General features: G+C 42.1%; 1 protein-coding gene and 1 non-coding gene across 2 annotated transcripts; both read left to right on the forward strand.

Moving 5' to 3' along the window:
- Positions 1-18702: 18702 nt before the first annotated feature.
- On the forward strand, positions 18703-27956 carry BCL10 (BCL10 immune signaling adaptor). The gene is made up of 3 exons (XM_065909939.1): positions 18703-19039; positions 24566-24854; positions 26984-27956. The coding sequence occupies exons 1-3, from the start codon at positions 18983-18985 to the stop codon at positions 27328-27330; spliced, it is 693 nt and encodes a 230-aa protein (XP_065766011.1). The 5' UTR covers positions 18703-18982; the 3' UTR covers positions 27331-27956.
- LOC136156516 (U1 spliceosomal RNA) lies at positions 25515-25678 on the forward strand. Its single transcript, XR_010661057.1, has one exon. It is a non-coding gene; the product is annotated as a U1 spliceosomal RNA (small nuclear RNA).
- Positions 27957-27981: the final 25 nt, after the last annotated feature.

A 27981-nucleotide genomic window follows, 5' to 3' on the forward strand; every position in this document is an offset into this window, starting at 1 on the left:
TCCTTTGGATAAATATTCCTACTCTAATAAATGTAGTGCAGGTGTGTGTCTACAATTGTCCTGACTTGCTGAGAGGTTTGGGGCCATTTCTACCTGGTCCCATGTTACTACTTGCCCAGATACCACTCCAGGAAGACCTCTAGGTGACCAAGACTTTGATCTCAGGGCGTTTAAGTGTCTTAGGCTGCTGGAAAGGAGCTTCCCATATGGTATGCGTGGGGCAGAGAGCTGAACAAACTCTCAGGGCACAGGTACCTGTCTTTGGATCTAATTAATCACCACTGTGACTGCAACCCAGATGAACAGGACATCTGATCTAGGTCCTTAGGATGTGAGCTGATGGGCCATGGGCCATGTTCCAGTGGAGCACTCTCTCTCTCTCTCTCTCCTTGAGTTTTCCCCATCCCCCAGACTGTGCAATCTTTAGTCTGGGGGGATAGACTCCTCTTTGTAATTATGCAGATACTCATCTGGCTCTTTCTTATACCTGCACCAGTGACTTCTGAACTAAAACACCACAAATTTGCCTCCTTTTTTTCTGGCTTAGGGCATGGAAACCCACTCCAGTATTCTTGCTTGGAGAATCTCATGGACAGAGGAGCCTAGTGAGCTACAGTCCATAGGGTCACAAAGAGTCGGACGTAACCGAGCAGACATGCATGCATTCTCCGGTTTAAGAATGACAACCTTCCTAAAGCAGTGGATGACATATCTAGTTTTCTGGGCTAGGAGGAAGATCTTCAAGGTGCAAATGAAGAAAATCAGGGAGCCCAGAATTGGGAAAGTTGTGACAACTGGGAAACAGGTGTGAGAACACAAAAATAATTCTTTAAAATATTATCCCACTCTGAATGAATCAGGCATTGTTCTAGAATATGAGACTTGTTATTGTCAAGTTGTGTGTTCTTGTTCCCATGCTTCTCTAAGGCTGCAGGACAGACATGTGGACCTTCCACGGAGGACGGAGCAGGAAAAGTAGCTTTGTCCAGCACATTTGGGGCTTACCTATAGAGGTCCTGCTGCAGAGTTGGCTGAGGAACCCAAATCTTGAGAAATGTTCTGATATTAGGCCGTGCATTTTTTGTCTTTGGAAGACCTTAATACTAGACCTTGCTGCCAAAATGACAGCTCCCCTGTCAATCATTTCTTGGATGAGCTGACCTAGAGCTGAGTGAAGAGGAAAAAGTGACCAATACTTTCTTCTTTTCCCTGGAGTAAGTCAGCTCTGGCCTCTGAGGATGAAAATGAGTGGAGCCCTCCTGTTTGGGGAGACAGAATTCGTTGGTTAAGATGGGCTTTGCTTTGGGAGATAGGAAGGAGAGAGTGTGCCAGGCACAGTTGGTGCCCTCCCAAATGCCTTGGCACCCACTGCTTTTTACTGACTACCTCCCTGGGACTCTGTCCAGCTCAGAAGGACACTGCTCTGCAGGCAGCAGCAAAAGTCCCAGGGAATTAACTTCCCACCCCCCCCCAAGCCCCACACTCTCCAGGGCAGTATTCGGCCAGTGATGAATTGGAGCAAGCAGATAAATACACCCAGTTTCTTCAATTTTCAGGTCGGAGAATTCTGAGGCATGACCTGCACCAGTACTGTTCAATTCAAATATAATGCAAATGACAGGTGGAATTCTACATTTCCTAGTAGTTACACTTTTCAAAGTAAAATGAAACAGGTGAAATTAATTCTAATAATATATTTTGTTGAAATCATATATCTAAAATTTATCATGTCCAAGTGTGATCAGTATAAAAGTCATCAATGAGATGTTTTACATTTTTTTTGTTCTAAGTGTGAGAAACTCAATGGTGTTTACATTCAGAGTCGATCTCCATCGTGATTAGCCACATTTCAGATGCTCAGCAGTTTCGTGCACCTAGTGACCACAGTGTTGACCAGGCAGTTCCATGCTATCTTTCAAAGGTCCCTCAGGTATGGCGCCCCAGCTGCCCACAGAAGCAATCTTCTTACTGATAAACCCGATCTAGACTTCCTTCCCTCCCCCGAATGACTTCTCTACTTTCACCAACACTTCCTACGCACAAATCATCTGCCAAGTGAACTATTTACACTCAGAGGTGTGCCTCTGAGTCAGCTTCTGGGGAACATAAAGTAAGACATAGTGGCTCTCAGTCTGCAAGCTCTAAGGGTAGCCACATCTTATATTTCTTAAGTTATTCTCAATTTTTACCTTTCCTCCTGTTATTTTTGCATGGAGTACACCCATACTGAAAGTTCCAGCAAGGTGTGTTCTATGCTGTGACAACCTCAGGGAAGGGGCTGTTCATTTTTGAGCCTGAATATCAAAGGACAGAAGAGTGTCCCCTCCCCTGAGGCCAGAGTGGTGATGGCAGGAGCAGCACCCGTGGAGATAGCTGTGCCCACTGGGGCAGCAATTTCCCAGGGCCACCAGAAGCAGTGTGGCTGGGGGACCAGGGGGCAAGGGCAGAGGAACACGAGGGACCTACCTCCTTTCCCAGAAGATGACTCTGGGAACCTCCGGACTGGCCAGAGGACACTTTCTGCCACCAAACCAAGGGCAGGTACAGATACCATAAATCTATATATATATATATATAGATTTTTAAATCTATATTTAAAAGGAAATTTAAATTTGTGTAGGCATTCGTGGTAAAGTCATGACAGATGAGTGGCATATGAATTAAGTCTCCATCAGCCGTCTCAGTCAGGATGACTCCACAGAATCCTCCATCTATGCCTCTGAGAGCAACTAAGAAAAACAATGGCCTGTTAAGCTGCAGATCAACTCTGACAGTGTTCATAAAGTCCCCTAGAAGAGGTGCTTCCTTCTAGGAATCAGAGCATGACTTAAAATGTTGTCAAACAACACAGCACATAACACAGCTCTGTCAGGAGGTGGAGCAAAGATCAGAGAGAGATTTATGTCAGCGAGCACTAAAATATCCTTAGAAGAAATCTGAACCTAAAATGTCCACTTAGATTAACAAAACTTTTTGTTGTTTATTTATCAAATGAAAACGAAACGTTCCTTTCTGCTTATTTGTACTTTGTCTCCAATTCTCCCAAGCCACATGAAACAGTCCTTTGAGAAACTAGCTGTATATTTCCAGGTGTATTTTTCTCTCAAATCATCCTCACCAAATATAGGCCAATATATTTTAACTTTTGAGCCAGACATAATAAATGAACAAAATATCATTCCAGAAGACTAACCTCATGGCCTTATTTTCTTACCTCCCCAAACCACTTTTTTCTAAAAAGTGAATCTATGGACAACAATGGCAATATTTCATCTTAGCTTCCACAACACATTCTACTGAAATTACTCTAGGCTCCCAGTAACCTTCTTTTCTAAAACCAGGGCTTTCCTCTGAAAATTTCTACCTGAAATTTCCACAGCATTTAATATATTGAACAGCCTTTTCTTTGTTCTTTGTTCATTCCAGTTCAACAATTATTTACTCGGTATCTACTGTAAACCAAACACTATTATAAGCACCTTGAATACATCAGGAAATAAAACAAAGACCTCTGCCCTTTGGAGCTCACATTAGAACAGAGGAGATGTCATAAATCATAAATCATTCACCTCAGTAAATGACAGAGTATGTTAGAACAATGGAGACCAAACTGCCCTTTCAGAGCAGCCAGAAAAGAAGAAAAGGACTTGGGGTTTGGAGGCTGGAGACTGTGGTGGTGTGTGATTTTCACCTAATGTAACCGCAGTCAGTAAGTTCCTAAGTATCACAAGCTGCCAAGTACAATCGGGATTCTTATGGAAAATAGAGTTGGGGTGCTGCTCCACATCTGGGTCTGAGAGGGTCCACCAAGGGTCAGTCTCAAACCTACCCCTCCTCATGAGCTCAGGGCCTCAGCCTTCAAGCTGCTCTTCTCTCAAGCTTCCGTCTAAGACTTCTCTATCCCACTCCCCAGACGGGGGCCCGAGGGTGCTCAGTCCCTCAGCGGTGTCTGACTCTTTTGCAACCCTATAGACTGTAACCTGCCAGGCTCCTCAGTCCATGGGATTTCCCAGGCAAGAATACTGGAGTAGGTTGCCATTTCCTTCTCCAGGGGAGCCTCCCAACTCAGGGATCAGGAGCCTCCTGATCCTGTATCCCCTGCATTGCAGGTGGATTCTTTACTACTAGCGCTACCTGGGAATCCCTGCTGCCCGAGGGGTCACTCCCTAAAATACAACTGTCACTGTCTTTTTCCTAAAGTACACCTGAAATTGATCATACGCTTATCAAAGCATTATATTACCCTGATAATATACACACTGAGAAATGCAGGTTCATTTGTCAGAATGAACAGAATCATACTTAGAAAACATACAATAGAATCACTTTTTTTCTCTTGAAAGAAGAGCAAAATGTTCTTCCTATTTTGAAAGGTTTGACGTGCTTTTCACTACTGTAGGAACTACTCAGAGTTGAAATAAACAGCAGCAACTCTAAGAAATTTCAGGTGGCTGACAGAGCTAAACAGAGTTTGACAGACAACTGGGTCTGGGAATTTTCGAGTTTAAGGCACAGCGCTGCTGTGATGTTGAATCCTCAATTCAGCAGTTTGATATGCCTGGCAATGCCCCAATCAGAAACACAGAGTCAGTAACAGTCTTTAGCAATAGTGAGGTATGTTTCTGCTCAAAACATAAGCCAACAATATGTGGGTGCAGCTCAGAGGGAATCAACACCTAAGGTGGTGGCCCCGGGCCTGAGTTTCCTCAGGGCAGCACAGTGGAGGGGAGAAGCTGCCTGTGGCCCAGGGGATGCAAGGTCATCATCAAGAAGGAGGTGCTGACAAGCAGCAGACCCGAAGGATGAGCTAATAATGATAGCACATGCCCAAAATAATGAAATGAGGATGCTAATATTTACTGCCTGTGTGGTATATGTAAGAAACTTAGCGCTTTATGTGCATTCAACCAATCTAAGATCAGATGTCGCTATTTCTTATTCTTTTTATGGTAGTAATTCCCAACATTCCATCTTTATTTCTCTTCCCTTCACATATTTAAGCTTTTATTTTTTTCCTGAGTGGATGAGCAACTTGAGGGATAGGGCAATTAGGAAACTTGCCTGAACTTGAAAAGTAAGTGGTAAAGAAATGATGCAAGCAAAAGGAAAGTAAGGCTGAAACCCAGAGAATGAGGTGTCAGCCACAAAGTACAAGGATGGAGGTCAGGATGGAGGAGGGAAGGGATAGGTTGAGGCAAGTGGGTGGTGCTAAGGCCAAGGACAGTTACAGAGCACTGATGTCTCCTTGAGCTGCATCCCGGAGTGCTACCGAAGGGAGAGTGGTGCTGAGGGGAGGGTGCAGAACTGTGGGGTGTAAAGGGAAAATATGCTGATATAAAGACGTTAAGATATTGTGTTTTTTACTTTACTGTGGTAAGAATGCTTAACATGAAATCTACCCTCTGAATAAATGTTTTAGCGTAAAATACAGTACTGTTAATTATTGGAACAATGTTGTACAGCAGATGCCTAGAACATATTCATTTTGCATAACCGAACCTTTATACCTGTTGAATAGCTTTTTGTTTCATCAGTCATTCAACATGAGTTTATTGTACACTTAGTGTCTTAGTCCATTTGGGCTGATACAACAAATTTCCATAGACTGGGTGGCTTGTAAACAACAGAGCTTCATTTCTCATGGTTCCACAGCTGTAAGTCTGTGATCTCTAAGGGTGCTGGCATGGTCTAGATCTATGGAGACAGCCCCCTTCCAGGTGGCAGACAGCTGACTTCATTATATCTTCCCCTGGTTGAAAAAGCAAGAGAGCTCTCTGCAGTTTGTTTTCTAAGGGCTCTCATCCCATTCATAGGGCTCCACCCTCATGACCTAATCACCTCCCAAAGGCCCCACCTAATACCGTCACACTGAGTGCTGGGATTTCAACATATGGATTTTGGAGGAGACACATTCAATCCATAGCACTTACTATGGGCCAGTCATCATTCCAGGAGCAGCATTGAAAAAGTAACTAATGTGCTGGCTTTATTGAAGTTACAAGCTAACTGAATAATAATAGATCAAATATTATTATACAACAAAAACAGTAGATCTAATATACCCTGCTATCACAGTCAGCTCTTCTCAAAGCAAAACCCCAATGGAGCCAGATTAGGAAAATTAGGAGAAAGATAAAAGAAAAAAACAACTTTTTATTCTGTAGGCCAAGCCCCTTCCCCCGCCTAGCTGAGACCTGGTATGAGTAATTCTGCCAATATGAACACAGTCTTCTAGAAGTTTAGAGTTGGGAGCACTGACAAAATCACTTAGGCCAACCTCCTCACCTTCTGGTTTTTTAATCCCCTCGTAGAAAAAGTTGTCTGGGATATGTTTGAATATCTTGCAGGAAATAAAACTTTTTACTTCCCAATACAACCCTCTTCAGAGAAGTTTAGTTTTAGTTTTGTTTACCCTTTATATTGATCTCTGTAAGAGTTCATCTTGATCCTGGATTTGTTGTTAAAAGTATTTTATGATCTCAGTTTTGGGTTACCCACATTTAAGGAAAAACTACCTTCTGAATCACTGGTGCTCAAACTATGTTCTACAAAGCCCTGGGTGAGCCGGTGAGAGTGAAGGCTTCTACAAGGTTACTAGACTGCACCCTAACAATCACTCCTGGCGGTCCTAAGAAGAGCTCCTCTTTTACCTGTTTGTTTGTTTGTTTTTTTCTCTCTTAAGTTTCTACAGAGGATTTCATTGGAAGAAAGGGTTGTACAGTTAGAAAAAAGTTTGATGGAAGCTGTGGTACATATACACTATGGAATATTACTCAGCCATTAAAAAGAATTCATTTGAATCAGTTCTAATGAGATAGATGAAACTGGAGCCCATTATACAGATGAAGTAAGCCAGAAAGATAAAGATCAATACTGTATACTAATGCATATATATGGAATTTAAAAAGATGGTAACGATAACCCTATATGCAAAAGATATACAGAACAGACTTTTAGACTCTGTGGGAGAAGGCGAGGGTGGGATGTTCAGAGAGAACAGCATTGAAACAAGTATACTATCAAGGGTGAAACAGATCACCAGCCCAGGTTGGATGCATGAGACAAGTGCTCAGGGCTGGTGCATTGGGAAGAGGGATCGGATGGAGAGGGAGGCGGGAGGGGGGATCGGGATGGGGAACACATGTAAACCCATGGCTGATTCATGTCAATATATGGCAAAAACAACTACAATATCGTAATTAGCCTCCAACTAATAAAAATAAATGGAAAAAAAATGTTTGAAAACTCTTGCTCCAGATATTCATCCACTGAAGTCATTAGTATAAATATAGAATTGAACAGAGCTGAGAACAGGGTGCTAAGACGTACATCCCTGAATGTCAACAGCAATCACTAACATCTTGAGTAGCGCTCAGAAGCCACTTATGAACCAACACCAGTGTTCTACAAGATCCCCAGGAATTATGAAATGTCTCCCTAAAGCTGCAAGTGTCTCCCTGAAACTGTCAGCCTGTGCTCTGTGATTCAGCATTCTGTCAGCACCACTGGTTCTCATCCCGCCTGTGAGTCTAATGGTCTCATTACAATCAACTAGGAAATTTTCAAAACTGCCACTGCTCCTCCAAAAAGTAAAATACAGTGTTATCATGTAACCCAGCAATTTCACTCCTAGATCTATACCCAGGAGAAATTAAAGCATACATTCACACAATACCTTGTACACAAATGTTCAAAATAATAGTGTTATTTATAGTTGCCAAAAAGTGGAAATAATCCAAATGTTCACCAGTTTATGAATGCATAAATAAAATGTGGCATATTCATACAGTAGAATATTTATCCAGCCAAAGAAAGGAACAAACCACCGATTCCTGCTACAACATAGATGAGCCTTGAAAACATCATGCAAAGTGAAAGAAGCCAGACATAAAAGGTCATATATTATGTCATTCCATTTATATTAAATGTCCAGAATAGGCAAATCTATAGAGACAGAAAATCAGTGAATAGATGCCTAGGGCTAGGAAAGATGGGAGGAGTAGGGATGAACGCTAAAGATCACAGACTTCTTTTTAAGAGTGAAGAAATATTCTAAAATTGATTGAGTGATGGTAACACAATTCTGTGACTATACTAAAAAGCTCTGAATTTTATACATTAGGTGAATTATGTAGTATGTGAATTATATATCAGTGAAACTGTTAGATGGGGGGAAAAAGTCATCCCACTACTCAGGCTTTAAAACTGGTCTGCAGTGGGACTTTAGCTCCCACATGATTCTTTAGCTCCCACATGATCCCAGACCAAAATCCATTGATTCTAACCATGGCTCAGGAGGAACTGACTGATTTTGAGGGAGGCCATGCTACCTCTCAATGGTCACCCCAACCTTCACTCTAGACACACATCAACTACTCCTTTAACGTTCCTTCCCAGAATTATGCCTGCATTTGAATCTAACCCACAGTTTGCAAGTACCACCTTCTTCCTCCTTCTGCAACTCATATTACTGACCCATGCCTGGTCTCCAGCATGCTACCATGTGCACAATGCCTCATGCATCTTCAGCAGGACCAGGAATTCTCATGCTCAAGTTTCCTTCTGTACCTTGAGGTACCAACTGACAGAACTATGAAGCTCTGAACTCATACAAAGCTGTTCAGTTACCATCTCTTCATTCCAGAGGATGGTATGTTTGCAGAAACTCACCACAGACTGTGAAGTCCTCTTGCTGCATTCCTGAGCTTTGGCCACCCTTAGTTATATTGATGCTGCCTTTCAGAATCCTGCTCTATCAATTATATCCCTAGACCTGGAACTGGAGAAGGCAATGGCAACCCACTCCACTACTCTTGCCTGGAAAATCCCGTGGACAGAGGTGGACGGAGGAACCTGGAAGGCTGCAGTCCATGGGGTCACGAAGAGTCAGAAAGGACTGGGCAACTTTACTTTCACTTTCATGCATTGGAGAAGGAAATGGCAACCCACTCCTGTGTTCTTGCCTGGAGAATCCCAGGGACGGTGGGGCCTGGTGGGCTGCCATCTATGGGGTCGCACAGAGTCAGACAAGACTGAAGCGACTTAGCAGCAGCAGCAGCAGCAGACCTGGAACACTGGGTGCATTCCTTGGCCTTCACAGTGGCAGGATGCTCTTGTAAGGCTGCAGTTCAGGGTCCATCAAGAACCTGAGAGCTTTCTTCCAGCCAATCTTTGGGTGTTCTCCTTTGCATTTAGGGAGCTTAAAATCCCATGATAAGTTTGCTGGCTTTCCTTTTTCCTACATCAGACACAGAGAACAGACCTGAATGTGCTATATCTCTCCTCTTGCCCCAGGAAACGCTTGTGTATCTTACAGCTCCACAGAATCACTATATTCTAAAGCAATCAGCTCAGTCTATAGCTAATAAGAACTGCACAAAAAAGATCTTCACGATCCAGATCATCACAATGGTTTGATCATTCACCTAGAGCCAGACATCCTGGAATGTGAAGTCAAGTGGTCCTTAGGAAGCATCACTATGAACAAAGCTAGTGGAGGTGATGGAATTCCAGTTGAGCTATTTCAAATCCTGAAAGATGATGCTGGGAAAGTGCTACACTCAATATGCCAGCAAATTTGGAAAACTCAGCAGTGGCCACAGGACTGGAAAAGATCAGTTTTCATTCCAATCCCTAAGAAAGGGAATGCCAAAGAATGCTCAAACTACCACACTATTGCAATCATCTCATATGCTAGTAAAGTAATGCTCAAAATTATCTAAGCCAGGCTTCAACAGTACACGAACCGTGAACTTCCAGATGTTCAAGCTCGTTTTAGAAAAAGCAGAGGAAGCAGAGATCAAATTGCCAACATCCATTGGATCATCGAAAAAGCAAGAGAGTTCCAGAAAAACATCTATTTCTGCTTTATTGACTATGCCAAAGCCGTTGACTGTGTGGATCACAATAAACTGTGGAAAATTCTTCAAGACATGGGAATACCAGACCACCTGACCTGCCTCTTGAGAAACCTGTATACAGGTCAGGAAACAACAGTTAGAACTGGACATGGAACAACAGACTGGTTCCAAATAGGAAAAGGAGTAAGTCAAGGCTGTATATTGTCACCCTGTTTATTTAACTTATATGCAGAGTGCATCATGAGAAACGCTGGGCTGGAGGAAGCACAGGCTAGAATCAAGATTGCCAGGAGAAATATCAATAATATCAAATATGCAGATGACATCACCCTTATGGCAGAAAGTGAAGAACTAAAGAGCCGGTTGAAAGAAGAGAGTGAATAAGTTGACTTAAAGCTCAACATTCAGAAAACTAAGATCATGGCATCTGGTCCCATCACTTCATGGGAAATAGATGGGGAACAGTGGAAACAGTGAGAGACTTTATTTTGGGGGTCTACAAAATCACTGCAGATGGTGACTGCAGCCATGAAATTAAAAGACGCTTACTCCTTGGAAGGAAAGTTATGACCAACCTAGAGAGCATATTAAAAAGTAGAGACATAATTTTGCCAACAAAGTTCTGTCTAGTCAAGGCTATGGTTTTTCGAGTAGTTATGTATGAATGCGAGAGTCAGACTATAAAGAAAGCTGAGAACCACAGAACTGAAGCTTTTGAACTGTGGTGTTGGAGAAGACTCTTGAGAGTCTCTTGGACTGCAAGGACATCCAACCAGTCCATCCTAAAGGAAATCAGTCCTGAATATTCATTGGAAGGACTGATGTTGAAGCTGAAACCCCAATACTTTGGCCACCTGATATGAAGAGCTGACTCATTTGAAAAGACCCTGATGCTGGGAAAGATTGAAGGTGGGAGGAGAAGGGGACGACAGAGGATGAGATGGTTGGATGGCATCACTAACTCAAAGGACATGAGTTTGGGTAGACTCCAGGAGTTGGTGATGGACAGGGCGGCCTGGCAGGCTACAATCCATGGGGTCACAAAGAGTCGGACATGACTGAGTGACTGAACTGAACTGAACTGAACTGATAGCTAGTAATTGAGAACAGTAGCCTTGTTATCAGATAGAGCTGAGTTGTAATCCTGATTCTGCTACTTGTTAGAGGAATGGCCTTGGGGAAAACATATTTTCTAAGCTTCGGAGTCCTCACCTATAAATTGAGGGTAATAAATCCTAACTGGAAGTACTGTCATAGAGATTAAATTGTAACAGCAGCCGTATGTAAAATAGATAGCCAACAGGAATTTGCTGTATGGCTCAGGAAACTCAAATATGGGTTCTGTATCAACCTAGAGGGGTGGAATGGGGAGGGAGGTGGGAGGGAGGTTCAAAAAAGAGGGTTATGTATATAACTATGGCTGATTCATGTTGAGGTTTGACAGAAAACAACAAAATTCTGTAAAGCAATTATCCTTCAATAAAAAAATAAGTAATTAAAAAAATTTTTTAACAACAGAAGTGGTGTGCTTTGCTCAGAGTGGGTATGAAATAAATTGCTAGTAATTGTTTCTTCCCAGGAGGTTGTATTCCTAGGAGATCTAGCCCTTTTCTCAAGATCTCCCTGCTGGTATATGGGACATTGCCTCCCCTCAACTAGATCTAAGGCAGCCTATCCCATAAACATGCAGGCCTCTAGTACCAAACACCTGCCCTTATCCTCCAAACCAACCCGTCTTCTAGAGGGAAGGCAGAGTGAATGATTCCTTTTCTCTGATTTCCTCATCAACCTTGACAATATCTCAGTCTTGGGATGCACTTGTAACTGTCTTCAGAGGACCTGCTCAGGCCCATGCTCCCCACTCCATACCCTCCTGGTCCTTCCTTCCTAGGCTGCAAGCCACCCCTGGGGGCAGGACCACCTGGAATCTTCCCAAAGTCCCTGAGCTAAGACATCTAAACTCTTCCACATATCGTCTTGCCATTCAGATCAGCGGTGTCTAGCTCAGAAGTGGCCACTTTTCTCCTCCAATGATTTCCAGGAAATTTATAATACAGATTACTTGAAATAGAATTCGAGTCACCGTGAAATAGAATTCACGGCACCTGGTATCTGGCAAGAAGTGTTGGAATAAATATTAAACAGCAGTTAAAGCTTCACCAGCCCAGTTTAAATGCACCTCTTTCATGTTGTCTTTTCAGTGAGAAATGGTTTTCCTCTTCCCTCCCCCTGCATTCTTATAACAGCTATGTTTATGGAATGTTTATTGATTGTTCCCAGGTCACACAGCTAATAACTGGCAAGTTTAGAATTCAGCTGTACAGATTTGAATGGCGTCTCCTCCAGTGTTCACTGGAACCTCAGAATGTGACCTTATTTGAAAAGTGTCTTCCAGATGTAACCAAGTTAAGATAATTTCATCCTGGATTAGAGTGGGCCCTAAACCCAATGATTAGTGTCGTTTAAAAAAAGGACATTTGGAAACAGACATAGGGAGAAAACAGGGAAGGCCATGTCAAGATGGAGGCAGAGACTGAAGTCATGCGGCCACAGCCAAGAAAGGCCAAGGATTGCCACAGCAGCCTCCAGACACTAGGGAGAGGTACAAAGTTCACCTTCCCTAGGGCCTTCAGAGGGAGCTGTGTTGGCCCTGCCAGTTTTGGATTTCTAACCTCTAACTGCGAGAGAAGACATTTCTGTTGTTTTATACCCCATGTACGGTAATTTATCAAGGCAGCCCTAAGAAACTAGTACCCTAAGTCCGTCAGATGCCAAACACCTTCATTTTTAACCACTCTGATATACTGTCATATGTTTGTCATGCCCAAACTGTATCCTTCATAGTCCGTTTATCAGATGCCTTGTATTTCATAGAAAGAGGCAGACAGTGAGTCTAGACGTCAAGGTGGGGATGGAGGGAGTGGGGAAGAGGCAGACGGATTGCAGAGTTGAGAATGGGTGGGTGATTTTCTTGAATCTGCGCCCTATCCTCATTGTGTCCCTTCCTGTAATATAGCAGAGAAAGAGGAAGTAATTTGCTTATGAAAGAAGGATGATGCACTTGAAGGCAAGCAGGCATGGGAACTGCAAGGCCTGATGTGAACTAGCTCTGTGACCAGGCACATGACACTCAGATGTGGCTGCTCTGACATAGACTATGTGACTTGGGAACATTGCGATATGGCCTTAAAAACAAAATATCAGCCTTTTGGCTTCCTCATTCACTCCCACCCAACCCCTTATCCTCATTTTATAACTTCCATTCTTACAATGTTTTAGTTGAATAAATGATAAAGGGAATAAATAAGGAAGAAGTCTGGCGGTGTCAGAAGTGAATTGGTAGCCAACAACAAGGCAAGAGTCAGATGCATAGTAAGGGTCATAAAGAAGGCTCAAGAATCAGCAACTAACCAAATATTAGTCTGCCACCAATATTTGGCAATAAAAAACCATAAAAGAAGCAAATGCCACAAAATATCACTACTTGTTAAATCTTGGTAATGAATGTAGGGTGTTTGTAATGCTATTTTTTATAATTTGATGTGTTTGAAGTATTTGGTTTAAAAAAGAACAATAGAACAGGAACTTCAAATTTCCCTGGTGGTTCAGTGGTTTAGAATCCACTTGTCAAGGCAGGGGACATGAGTTCAATCCCTGGTCCCGGAAGATTCCACACACCACAGGGCAACTAAGCCTCTTTGCCACAAGTACTGAAGCCCATGCTCCACAACAAGAGAAGCCACTGCAATAAGAAGCCTGAGGACCACAACTAAAGAGTAGCCACTGCTCACCACATCTAGAGAAAGCCCGTGTGCAGCAACAAAAACACAGTCAAAAAAAAAAAAAAGTATAAAGCCAAAAATCTTAAATAAATAAATAAATCTTAAAAGAACAGCAACCTCATAATGATAATACCCTATCAAAATGCATGTAGCAAATTGGCCTCATTCAAATCCCTTTGCTTTGATAGTTTCTGAGTCCCCTCTTTCATCAGCAAGGCAGTTATGGTTTACTGCCATACACAGATGGACCAATCCCTTGGAGAGAACCTGTGGAAATATGCATGAAAAGACAGAAAATAGTCATTTCACTAGGCTCTGTACTCCTGCTCCAGAGAACTTATGCAAAAGAATAGTTCAAAAGAAAAAAGTCCTGGGGAATATGTGGATAAAAAATTTAGGGACAAATTTGTTGTAATCATGAAAAATTAGGAATAACTTGAGGACCTACATACAGATTTCTCAAGAGGAGGGTCAGGTGGCCTGGTATTCCCATCTCTTTCAGAATTTTCCACAGTTTATTGTGATCCACACAGTCAAAGGCTTTGGCATAGTCTATAAAACAGAAATAGATGTTTTTCTGGAACTCTCTTGCTTTTTCGATGATCCAGAGGATGCTGGCAATTTGATCTCTGGTTCCTCTGCCTTTTCTAAAACCAACTTGAACATCTGGAAGTTCACAGTTCATGTATTGTTCACATATTAGGACTTCCCTGGTGGCTCAGATGGTAAAAGTGCCTGCCTACAATGCGGGAGACCCAGGTTCGATCCCTGGGTCGGGAAGATCCCCTGAAGAAGGAAATAGCAACCCACTCCAGTACTCTTGCCTGGAAAATCCCATAGACAGAATAGGCTGGTAGGTTACAGTCCATGAGGTCGCAAAGAGTTGGACATGACTGAGAAACTTCACTCACTTGAGGTCACCATGGGGAAGAGCTCACCACTGCTCCCAGCCTGGTGACACCACTCTCATCGTTGCTGGGATCACTCTGGTAGCTTCCAGCTGATCTTTCTGCTTCCACCCTATATATGTATAATTTATTCTCTACTCAGTCACCAGAGTGATTCTTTGAAAAGGAAATGAAATCACTTCCCCACTTCAAAATGTTCTCACCACCTTCACTGCTACCAACCCCATTCAGAGCCACCGCCTTCCGGGCCAGATGATGGTGATAGCTCCCTATCTGGTCTCCCCTCTCCCATCTTCCTGCCCCTCAAGGCAACAGTGAAAGTGTTCCTTTTTCAAATCGTAAATCGGATCATGTCACTCCTCTGTGCAGAACCCTCCAGTGGCTTCCCGTCTGACTCAGAGCATGCCCATATGACTCAGAGCAAAGTCAAAGTAAACTTTTACAGTGGCACACAAGGACCTTATCCCCTTCCCAGTCACACTGGATCCTCTTCATTGGCTGTTTCCTCTTCTCATTGTATTCTTTTTCCATATGTCTACATGGCTCTTTCCCTCAATTCCTTGAAGTAGTAATTCCAATCTCCATTTCTCAATAAGGTCTTCATTAGCCAGCCGATTTAAAATGTTACTACTCCAGACACCCTCATCCTATTGCCCTGTCTTACATTTTCTCTAAGTATTTATTATCTTCTAGACTTAAATTGAAGAAAGTAGAGAAAACACCAGACCATTCAGGTATGACCTAAATCAAATCCCTTATGACTATACAGTGGACGTGAGAAATAGATTCAAGGGACTAGATCTGATAGACAGAGTGCCTGATGAACTATGGACTGAGGTTTGTGACATTGTACAGGAGACAGGGATCAAGACCATCCCCATGGAAAAGAGATGCAAAAAAGCAAAATGGTTGTCTGAGGAGGCCTTACAAATAGCTGTGAAAAGAAAAGAAGCAAAAAACAAAGGAGAAAAGGAAAGATATTCCCATTTGAGTGCAGAGTTCCAAACAATAGCAAGGAGAGATAAGAAAGCCTTCCTCAGTCATCAATGCAAAGAAATAGAGGAAAACAACAAAATGGGAAAGACTAGAGATCTCTTCAAGAAAATTAGAGATACCAAGGGAACGTGTCATGCAAAGATGGGTTAGATAAAGGACAGAAATGGTATGGACCTAACAGAAGCAGAAGATACTAGGACAAGGTGGCAAGAATACACAGAAGAACTATACAAAAAAGAACTTCACAACCCAGATAATCACGATGGTGTGATCACTCACCTAGAGCCACACATCCTGGAATGTGAAGTCAAGTGGGCCTTAGGAAGCATCACTACGAACAAAGCTAGTGGAGGTGATGGAATTCTAGTTGAGCTATTTCAAATCCTAAAAGATGATGTTGTAAAAGTGCTGCACTCAATATGCCAGCAAATTTGAGAAACTCAGCAGTGGCCACAGGACTGGAAAAGGTCAGTTTTCAATCCAATTCCAAAGAAAGGCAATGCCAAAGAATGCTCAAACCAGTGCACAATTGCACTCATCTCACACGCTAGCAAAGTAATGTTTAAAATTCTCCAAGCCAGGCTTCAGCCACACATGAACCGTGAACTTCCAGATGTTCAAGCTCATCTTAGAAAAGGCAGAGGAATCAAAGATTAAATTGCCAACATCCACAGGATAACTGAAAAAGCAAGAGAGTTCCAGAAAAACATCTATTTCTGCTTTATTGACTATGCCAAAGCCTTTGACTGTGTGGATCACAATAAACTGTGGAAAATTCTTCAAGACATGGGAATACCAGACCACCTGACCTGCCTCTTGAGAAACCTGTATGCAAGTCAGGAAGCAACAGTTAGAACTAGACATGGAACAACAGACTGGTTCCAAATAGGAAAAGCACTACGTCGGGCTGTATATTGTCACCCTGCTTATTTAACTTATATGCAAAATACATCATGAGAAACGCTGGGCTGGAAGAAGAACAAGCTGGAATCAAGATTGCCAGGAGAAATATCAATAATATCAAATATGCAGATGACACCACCCTTATGGCAGAAAGTGAAGGGGAACTAAAAAGCCTCTTGATGAAAAGTGAAAGAGGAGAGTGAAAAAGTTGGCTAAAGCTTAACATTCAGAAAACGAAGATCATGGCATCTGGTCCCATCACTTCATGGCAAATAGATGGGGAAACAGTGGAAGCAGTGTCAGACTTTATTTTGGGGGGCTCCAAAATCACTGCAGATGGTGATTGCAGCCATGAAATTAAAAGACGCTTACTCCTTAAAAGTAAAGTTACGACCAACCTAGATAGCATATTAAAAAGCAGAAACATTACTTTGCCAGCAAAGGTCCTTCTAGTCGAGGCTATGGTTTTTCCAGTGGTCATGTATGGATGTGAGAGTTGGACCATAAAGAAAGCTAAGCACAGAAGAATTGATGCCTTTGAACTGTAGTGTTGGAGAAGACTCTTGAGAGTCACTTGGACTGCAAGGAAATCCAACCAGTCCATCCTAAAGATCAGTCCTGGGTGTTCATTGGAAGGACTGATGCTGAAGCTGAAACTCCAATACTTTGGCCACCTCATGCGAAGAGTTGACTCATTGGAAAAGACCTGATGCTGGGAGGGATTAGGGGCAGGAGGAGAAGGGGACGACAGAGGATGAGATGGCTGGATCACATCACCGACTCGACGGACATGAGTTTGGGTAAACTCTAGGAGTTGGTAATGGACAGGGAGGCCTGGCGGCTGGGGTCACAAAGAGTCGGACATGACTGACCGACTGAACTGAACATAATAAATAATTTACACATTGTTTTTCAAATATCTGTCTGCCTTGCCCCAAACACACACACACACACACACACACACACACACACACACACACACACACACACTAGAATTTAAACTCCAGGAGGAAGGGAATTGTTATCTATCTTGTTCACAGATGTTTCCCCAGCACCTAGAGCAGTCTTTGGCACATAACTGACATTCAGTAAATGTTTGAGAAATGAAAGAACAAATGGTAGTAAATTGGACTATATCAAGCAGATGGAAGATTAAGCAATCAGAAAAAATACTATGTATCAATATGGAAAAAGACATGTGACATAAAGTTAATGTTAAAAATAGAACCCCTGTGTTGTGATCAAATACAGCTTGGTGTGGCTTTGGCAACGTTGTTCTTTTCTGATTCCTTTGCTTTCTCTTCCCTTAATTGTTGGAGTTCAAAGTTTGTTTTTGGGGCTCATCCTTTTTAGCTACTCTCTAGCTTCAAGTACCATCTACTTTATTTCTAGTTTACTTAGCATGTTGTCCAAACAACCGTCTTGGGCACAGGACTCTGTTTTGAGCTTTTCATCCACCCAGATTTTTACTGGGTATACACCTCTGTCAGTAGCTGGAATACCATTCCGAGAATAGTGATTTGTTCATCAGGCTCCCCAGTATAATGGCAGAATGGTTACATAATAAGATACCTAGAACATATTAGGAAGGACTCAATAAATGTATTATAGTGTAAGATAATGATAAATTGGGTGTGTACTATGTGCCCCGTACCTTTAAGAACCTTACAGACACCACGTCATTTAATTTTCACAGAGGCCCTCTGAGAGGTATGAAGTAGACAAATCTTCATTATACGGATGAATAAATGAGGAAACAAGTTGATAATAAAGTCACCAAAAAGAGTGCAGACGTTAAATTAAGTGTTAAAGTGTTGGGACTGTAGGCGGTTTTTCTCTTCCATAAATTTAATACTGTTGATAGGCTGTGTACAAGCGTCTCGTGTATGTGTACGCACGCATGTCAGTGTCTGACCAAACAGTTTTAAAACGAGTGAGCAAGCAGCAACAGAAAATCGTTGGGTAGGGTCTGGGAAAAGGGGAGGAACCCCAAAGTACAGACAAGCAGAGACCCGACCCCACCTGTGAACTGTCTGCGCAGGCGGCGACCGCAGGCAGGCAGAGCAGCTACGCACCCCACCCACGGAAACGATTCCCTTCGGGGAGGCCACCCCGCTGCCACACGCTGACGCTCAGGAGGCTGTGGGCGGAGCCGCTCCTGAAAGGCTCCGGCAGGGGGCGGGGACAAGGGCGTCCCGCAGGATGGCTCTGATTGGCTGCTGTAGAGACTGGGCGGGCTCTCCCGGTGGCCCCCCTGAGGGGCGGTGCCTGCTCCTGGGCCTCCCGGAGAGAGAAGGAGCCCGGGCTCCGAGCTCCGCTTGTGGACAAGTAGGTCTACTGCGCCCTCGGCTCTGCCGGAAGCGCCACAGTTTGACTTACTGGTCCATCGGTCCTCGAAGGGGCAGCCCTCTCCCTCCCGACCCTCTCCGCCTCCCTTCTGCCCCTTCATTCGAAGGCCGAAGCCCGCAGCCTGGGCGGGGCGGCGCAGCCGGAGCTCCTGGACCCGGAAGAAGCGCCATCTCCCGCCTCCGCCATGGAGCCCACCGCGCCGTCCCTCACCGAGGAGGACCTGACTGAAGTGAAGAAGGACGTGAGTAGCACAGCCTTGTCCAGGCGCCGTCGCGGGCTAGGGGTGGGCGGGGGCGGGCTGCAGTTCTGCGGCCGAGGGAAGCGGAAACCCAGCGTCCTAGTCCGAGTCGGAATTGGAGGAGGAGTCCGGGGTCGGAGAAGCGGAACGTCCAAGAACCGCAGGACCGCGACGAGCCCTGCATGCGAAGAAACTTGGTGGAAGTGACCTGCCCCCCGCTGACCTGTTAATCCACTTTTTAAATCAGTAAAAGCAGGGCTTGGGTTTCTGAAACCTTGTTCAGTGGAGCGTTTCTTAACAGTCAGCTTCTTGCCCACTCTTCACTCATTCCCTGGTGATTTCACCCCAGGTGCGCCTTGGAGCTGCGTTGCTAGGGATCGACGACTCAAGTTCTTCCTTGAGTCAGACTGCCTTGGCTGCTGGCTCGACCTGGAGCAAAAGCTGGACCAGATACAGCATCCCAAGCAGCGGAGCAAATACGTGAAACTTTTGCAAAAGGGGTTGGGGGAAGCTCGACAGCTGAAAGCACTACCTGGAATTCCCCTACTAAGGAAACACCCACGTATTTAAATTGAGGGGCGGGGTGGGGGTGGGGGGGAGAATACAAGAAGTCGAGAATTAATGTACAGGTGAACGTTGGAGATAATCAGTAGCTAAATTATGCTCTTCTGCGGTGGTGGTGAAGTGCACAGATCTTAGTGTTTATTCATAGAGAATGACTTTATTTAGGTCTGACCTGTTTCTCCTTTCCTTAGCTTTTAGTAACTTGTTTTGCCACATGAGACTTCTCTGAGAACCATCAAAATACTTTATACTCAAATTAAAAACAACATGAACATGAACTGTGTTCTGGCTTTACCACTGCAATACTTTCACAGAATCATTTTTGTGAACTAGACAGAACAGCGTTTTAAATGTTTGTTTGCTTTCCCCTCACCTGTAAGGTTTATTATGCTGTACTCGTAATTACAGTGAGTAATAACAGAATTACTGTGAGCAATTCTGATAATGAATTAGCAGAAGGAAACTGGTTATGACTGGGACGTGTGCCTTAGTTTCCTCCTTCAGCAGATAGTTGTGGAGCACTTATTTTATGGAAAGTATTGCTCTTAGGCCTGGGAAGATAACAACAACAACAAAAAGTCACCCCTGCTTTATATTCTAGTTAAGACTGGGATATTGATAACTACTAAAGAACAAATGAATGTTGTGTTATTCAAGATTTGTGCGAGTAAAAACATGAACTTCAAGAGCTAGGCCTGCTGTGTTCCAGATGCTGTGTCACAGTTGACAATGTTCCCAACAAACTCTAAGGCAGATGATTGTCTTTCCCATTTTGTAGTTGATAAGCCAGGTAGTGAGAGGTTCAAGTGAAAAGATACAAAACATGTACATAATATAAAACCTGTACAGATGTTAAGGGAGGCTTCCAGGCCTTTATTTTTTCCCATCTGTTCATTGATACTTTCCCGTCTCCATGACTTCAATTTACAGCTATATCAGAAATTCATAACCTTGGGGAATCACAAACAGGTTTCAGGACATCTATGAAAAACAGTATGTGCACATTTTTCTTCTTAGAAATTTTGTTCATGATACTTTCAAAATGGTTTGTGAACTTAGAAGTTTTAAAATTATCATTCACATAGTTGGACTTCCTTCTTTCTCATCTCTAAGTGCTTATTTCCAAATATCTACTGGAAATCCACTTTTATATCCTTCAGACTTCTCACTTTGTCTAAAATTGAATTTTTTATCATCCCTCCCCCAAAGCCACTTGCTGTTTCTACTGTATTCTCTGTCTTGGTGATTAGTGTACAGTTCTCCTCTGTATCCATGGGGGATTGACTGCTGATACCAATATCATGAATACTCAAGTCCCTTTTATAAAATGGTGTAATATTTGTATATAACACACACACATCTGCCCATATACTCTGAAGCATCTCTAGATTACTTATAACACCTAGTACAATGTAAATGCTATGTAAACAGTTGACCCACACAGCAAATTCAAGTTTTGCTTTTGGAAACTTTTGGAAATTTTTTTTTCCCAAATATTTTTGGTCCATTCTTGGTTGAATCTGAGGGTGCAGAATCTGCAGATATAGATATATATAGATATATAGATATAGTTTCCACATGGAAACTCCCACTTTTTTTTTTTTAGGCTACCACTTCTTTACTATATCGCTTCTCCCTCTGTACTTCATCTAGTTGTTTCTCTCATCTTTTATTTAGTTCAGTTTCATAAATATGAAACACACACTACTGTGAGGCTGATACTGCCATTGATTCTAATAGTTTAAAAATTAAAAACGAAGACAAAATTCTAGTTTGAGAACAGCTCAACTTCTTGGGGCAGGAGGAGACATGTAAAGTGATAATTGCGAATCACAAAATAACAATGAATTTTACATTCATCCAAAACATTATCTACTCGGCACTCTGCTAAGTGTAGGACATACAGAGTTGAACGAAATGTACCTACCTGGTTCTTGTCTGCTTTTAACATGTGAGTTCTTAGGGTTGAAAACAAATGTATAATTTCAAATTATGGTAAGTACTGTGAAGGAGATGAACAAGTGTTGAGACAATAACAGGATAAGAGGAGAAATTACTTGAAATAGGATGTTCAGGGGAGGTTATTTTAAACTGATTCCTGAAGGATATAACAGAACTGGGGAAGAACATTCTAGACAGAATTTGCAAAGGATCTAATGCAGGCAAGCTGTTGAGTGCCTTGAGGTGAAGTTAGAATGGTAGGCTAGGGCCAGATTATAAAGGGTCTTATAGATGCTAGTAAAGTGGGATTTTCTTCCCAAGTGTAATAGAGGCCTATTGAAGAATTTCCTCTGCCTAATGTATGGACTGGGGTGAGCAAAAGTGAGAAGAGGGCAACTAGTGAGGAGATTCTTGGACTTTATAGAGGTGAGAGATGATGGTGATTTGGATCAGGGTACAGGTAGTGGAGATGGATGGAACAGGAGAATTCCAGACATTTTTTTAAATAGTAGTGATAGGACTTGGTGATGATTTGAATGTAGGCGCTGAGGAAGATAATAAATATCAGCAAGATTTGGTGGGTTGGTGATTGAATGTATCAGGTGGGTGGAAATGGAAAAGTCAAGGGTGGGTTGAAGGTTTATAGCTTGTTGAATAGATGGTGGTAGTCCCAAGTGAGTTTACAATGTCAGAGGAAAAGGATATAAGATCAGTTTGGTTTTGGACATGTTGAATTTCAAGTACCATTGGGATCTCTAGGGAGAAAGTCTCGATCACATCGCAAAATTTAGGGATCAACAACATATGGTAGAAATGAAACACATGAGGTTTCCCAAGAAGTTCATCTTTTAAATCTATTTTTCTCTCTTCTCATCCTGTCAGCTGAAATTCATGCACTCAGCATAACATATGTAAGATATGGCAGCAGTCGTCTAACTAGTCCCCTTTGACCCCAATTTTTGCTTCCCCCAGCCCTCTGTAAAACTTTTCTTATGGCTTCTTATTTATAAGCCTTTGATGAGGTTTTGGCTACAGGGAAATGTAATTTCCCCTACTACATACCTTTCATGCCTCTCTCTCAGGTGTGGCCTCTGTAAATTTCCCGGGTCCTAGAGGCAGAATAAGTTGCCTCTTCTATGCTTCCCCACTACTTGACCTATATCTTTTTTCTTTTTTTCTGGGTCATATTCCATTATCTCACAATTACTAACTTGAGTTAATAATGTATTCTTCAACTGGACTATGTGCCCTTTGCATGCAGAATTTAAGTCTTGTTCATCTTTGCAATATCCACTGTCAGCACTTGGCATATTAGGCATTTAGATATGCGAAATGTGTCTTGTGTGAATAAATAAATGTGGGAATTTAGTGGACTGAGAACTCTAGGAACCCCTTCACCTAAGCTTTTTTCTGCCACCATATACTGGAGTATTTTGAAGATTTTCCATTGCCTTTAGTTCATCTTTGTCAGTGTGAATCAAATTAGTCATCATTGGCATCATCACTAACATTTCCTTATCACTTATATGTACCAAGCACTTTTCCAAGTACTTTACATATGTTAAGTTTTACATATCTCATTACACTCAGATGAGGAAACTAAGGCCCAAAGGAATGAATTTACCCCAGATCACATATCTAGTAAATGAAGGAGCTATGTAATACAGCTGCTCACATCAAATTATTAATGCCATTTATGGAGACCCATATCGATTTTTGGCTAATTAAGCCTCACTAGGCACTTGTCAGGTGTGCATGTGTGCTAAGTTGCTTTAGTCTTCTCTGACTCTTTGAGACCCAAGGACTGTAGCCCTCCAGGCTCCTCTGTCCATAGGATTCTCCAGGCAAGAATACTGGAGTGAGTTGCCATGCCCTCCTCCAGGAGATCTTCCCAAACCCAGGGATCAAACCCCTATCTCTTAGGTCTGCATTGGCAGGCGGGTTCTTTACCACAAGCGCCACCTGGGAAGCCCTTGTCAGGTGTAGGCCTGTTTGTGTGATTTCTTTTTCTTTGTTTCTTTAGTTTTTTTTTTCCCCAACATCCACTGTTCCTTTATGTTTCTTTCCTCCCATACCTTTTTACCTCCCAAGACTGAGTTAGATTATCGTCTTGCCAGCTGACTGCAAAGACAGACACATTATGGTCCCCTTTAGTTTAGGTTCTTTTCTTTTTCTTTCTCTCTCTTTTGGGGTTTTACTCTAGAAAGATGCAAAGTTAATGACGAGAAAGTTATAAACCATGAGACCTCTGCCTAAGTTATCGTCTCTGGTCCTGACCAATCATAGATTCCTTACTAAATGGAAACTAAAATGCCCAGTAACCACTGCTCTCATCTGTACCTCTGAAGGCCCTCAGCATACCTCTCTTTATTTCCACAGACCCAAGCTCCCTAGAAGAGACTGGCCCCCTCTTCACAATAGTTTGATCTTGGCTTATAGTTGTGAAAATGAGATCAGAGCAGGACGGAAGCAGTGAGGAGTATCTAGTCGGAGACCTACTTCTATCTCCTTGCTCCTTCATCTTTTTTTTAAATGTATATAATTTTTTATTTATTTATTTTTGTGCTGGGTCTTCATTGTTGCACAGGCTTTTCTCATGTTGCCCCAAGTGGGGGCTACTCTCTAGTTGTGGTGCACAGACTTCTCATTGTGGTGGCTTCTCTTGTTGGGGAGCACGGGCTCTGGGGCACGCGGACTTCAGTAGTTGCAGCACATGGGCTCAGTAGTTGTGACTCCCAGGCTCTGGAGCACAGGCTCAAAAGTCGTGATGCACGAACTTAGTTGCTCCACAGCATGTGCAATCTTCCCGGACCAGGGATCGAACCTGTATCTCCTGCATTAGCAGGCAGATTCTTTACCACTGAGCCACCAGGGAAACTCTGCTCACTCATCTTAATAGCATGCCTTTAGTAGGGCTGAGCTTCCTGATTTCAGGATGTTTTCTCTTACCAGTCAGATTCCTAACTTACTATCAGTCACCTGTATGACTTAGGTGTTACATTAAGCCATATTTTATTTTTCCAGGCTTTAGAAAATTTGCGTGTATACCTGTGTGAAAAAATCATAGCTGAGAGACATTTTGATCATCTACGAGCAAAAAAAATACTCAGTAGAGAAGACACTGAAGAAATTTCTTGCCGAACGTCAAGTAGAAAAAGGGCTGGAAAACTGTTAGACTACTTACAAGAAAACCCCAAAGGACTGGATACCCTGGTTGAATCTATTCGACGAGAAAAAACACAGAACTTCCTAATACAGAAGATTACAGATGAAGTGCTGAAACTTAGGAATATAAAACTAGAGCATCTGAAAGGTAAGATACCTTAGGTATCCAAGAGTTCATTTAAATGTAACAATGCTTTTGTAAAGTAGAATGCAGAACAGAAAGCCCAGAAATGACCATTCATTTCAGTCAGACATGACTGAGCAACTTCACTTTCACTTTTCACTTTCATGCATTGGAGAAGGAAATGGCAACCCACTCCAGTATTCTTGCCTGGAGAATTCCAGGGACGGGAGCCTGGTGGGCTGCCGTCTATGGGGTCGCACAGAGTCAGACACGACTGATATGACTTAGCAGCAGCAGCAACACTACATTTCGGAAAATGCAATGGCAAGCCACTCCAGTGTTCTTGCCTGGAGAATCCCAGGGACGGGGGAGCCTGGTGGGCTGCCGTCTATGGGGTCGCACAGAGTCGGACACGATTCAAGAGACTTAGTAGCAGCAGCACTATATTTATAGAAAAAAACCATAATGAGATCGCAGTATTTCATAGAAACACAGGAGTTTGTTTCTAAAGTTAGTAGAATGCAAGATTAATCTGTTAAAAAGTAACCCCTGAAAATGCAGATCACAAATAAAGAACAGTATATAGGTAAAGTACTTTACCTTTGATAAATTCTGGTAGTTTTTCTTCTACCAGTTGATCACACAATAAAATAGTTGGCCTATGTTGATAACAATCATGTTGTAATACTCACCTGGCAGGGGAGATACCATGATCACGAAGGTGGTTTTCCCAGGGCGAGGCTTATCCATTGCACTCTGGATGTGCTGACCCCTGTGATTTCCCCAAATGTGGGAAACTCGACTGCATAATTTGTGGTAGTGGGGGACTGTGTTCATGCTTTCCCCTAAAAAAAAAAAAAAAAAAAGAATCATGTTGTATAAATCATACGTGACTTTAAACACTAGAATCACACTCAGTCAGGTGAGATGAGAGAGGCATGAAATATATTGATTAAAGGAGGAGCAAATTTACCCCTTCTGTTTCACCCTCACCATGGAGCACACTCACTGATTGGAATGCTATATAGAATTGTCTGCACAATTTAAATTCCCCTCTCCCCCAGCCCCTCCATTTTTTTCCCTGTCTCTCTCTACATAGCACTTAAGATAAATGTGAGTGTGATAACAGCTCTAGTCCAGCTCTTTTAAGTACTAGGGAAACAGAAATGAGTAATTTAGGACTTTACCTTACAGAACTGAGTCTATAAGTCTAAGGCTAGAACACACGTGAAGTTTCCCCTTGAAACATATTTAAGAAAATAGTTTCTTTTCCATGGGACAGAAATGCTGACTGTATTGTGAAGTTGAAAAACTAGTGGAAAAAAAATGATATACAGATGGGCTTTACAGGTGTTATACAAAATCTGTCAGCTCAGGAACTTTTCTGTGCCTGTACACAGTTGGGTTGAATATTTGCTAAGCCTAACAGAAAGATAAATGCATTTGTATTTATTTCCACCATGAGGCTAATTGTTGACTATATCCTTTGGATATGACAGAATTTTTTGTTCAGAACAACCACTGCTATTTAAGTAAAATGGTAGGTTGAGAATCAGAACATTTTTTGTGTAGTGTGAAGAGGAGACTTGGGTTCTAGGTATCACCTTAGCATGAAGTAATCCTGGAATGTTGGGCATGACTTCAGTATTCTGGGCCTCAGTCTTCTCATAGTGAGAGGCTATCCCAGATGCCCTCCAGAATCCCTTCTACTTCTAATACTCCGTGATTCAGGAATTCAAAGTACTTAACTTATAGAATTTTAGGATATATCCAGCTTTAATTTTTTTATTGGGTAATGTGTGTGTGTGTATACTAGAATGCTTAAAAATATTTTTTAGTTGTAAAAGCTATTTCTTATTCTATGAATAATTTTAGGAGCTACTTTTTCAGGTCCTTCAATGGTTAAGTATAAGTACGGAAATTAAATGTGAATTTTAGCATGGGATTTAGCTTCCTTGAGCTTATTCACTTGTCTCAAAAAAGTAAATAGCAGTATACTTCATGATTGTCAGGAGCAGATAAAATGTGAAAATGGATTATGACAATTTATAAACTGCTGTTTAAATTTGTATGATCTTTAAAAAGTTCCAAGATGGGTGTGGATTCACATTTCCTATTTACTTCTTATTTATATCTGAATAATTGTATTGTAGGACTGAAATGTAGCAGCTGTGAGCCTTTTCCTGATGGAGCCACAAATAACCTCTCTAGATCAAATTCGGATGAGAGTAATTTCTCTGAGAAACTGAGAGCATCCACCATCATGTATCACCCAGAAGGAGAATCCAGCACGGCCCCCTTTTTTTCTACCGATTCTTCTCTGAATTTGCCTGTTCTAGAAGTAGGCAGAACTGAAAATCCCACCTTCTCTTCAACTACACTTCCAAGACCTGGGGACCCTGGGGCTCCTCCTTTGCCTCCAGAGCTGCAGTTAGAAGAAGAAGGAAACTCTAGTGAGATGTTTCTTCCCTTACGATCACGCGCTGTTCTGCGGCAATGACAGTTTATTGCCTTTTACTTTTTTTTAATGATGACAAAAAATATTGGAAAGGATATGAATCATAAAATTGCTACCATGACTTACTAATATTGATACATGTTTTATAAAATGCAACATAAACATACTTTGTAAATAGAATTTTCTAGAATAAAAGCATATTTTTAGAGAGCTAAAGTAAGTGTTGATCATATTCAGTGTTGATCATGTACTTTTCAGTATTTTCAAATTTCAGAAGTTTGAGATTTAGTGTTTTCACTCTCATCATGTGTTGAGTAACTTTAATAGGCAACATTTCTCTATTTGAGAATACAGTGTTAGACTGTGAATAATGTTTCTTCCTTGTGAGTTTGTGCTAATAAGTTTCACAGTCTAATAGTCCTTTCCAACCATTCAGCAGTAAATTTTCAGAATTAAGCTGTTCCCATTCGGTAATAAAGTCTATCACTACTGGGAAAACTGCCAGCAGACAGAAAAAAAGTCTTTTCCACACTTAGCTGGCTTTCAGACACTTACAAAGTCCCCTTTTGATTCAGATGGATATCTAATGGAGTTTGAGCCAGCTAAGTTATCAATTTGCCAAAATACATGTCTTACTAATTTTACTAATAAATACTACTTCCTTAAAATTGTGACATTCTTTGCTTTATCATT

The sequence above is a fragment of the Muntiacus reevesi genome, chromosome 1 (assembly GCF_963930625.1).
Source record: "Muntiacus reevesi chromosome 1, mMunRee1.1, whole genome shotgun sequence".
Classification (NCBI taxonomy): Eukaryota; Metazoa; Chordata; class Mammalia; order Artiodactyla; family Cervidae; genus Muntiacus; species Muntiacus reevesi.

What these genes read in the sequence shown, in the direction of transcription:
- BCL10 (XM_065909939.1), top strand. Translation starts at nt 18,983, where the DNA reads ATGGAGCCCACCGCGCCGTCCCTCACCGAGGAGGACCTGACTGAAGTG. An exon ending in TGACTGAAGTGAAGAAGGAC is followed by an intron (nt 19,040 to 24,565) that starts GTGAGTAGCACA and finishes TTATTTTTCCAG; the next exon opens with GCTTTAGAAAATTTGCGTGT. An exon ending in AAAACTAGAGCATCTGAAAG is followed by an intron (nt 24,855 to 26,983) that starts GTAAGATACCTT and finishes ATTGTATTGTAG; the next exon opens with GACTGAAATGTAGCAGCTGT.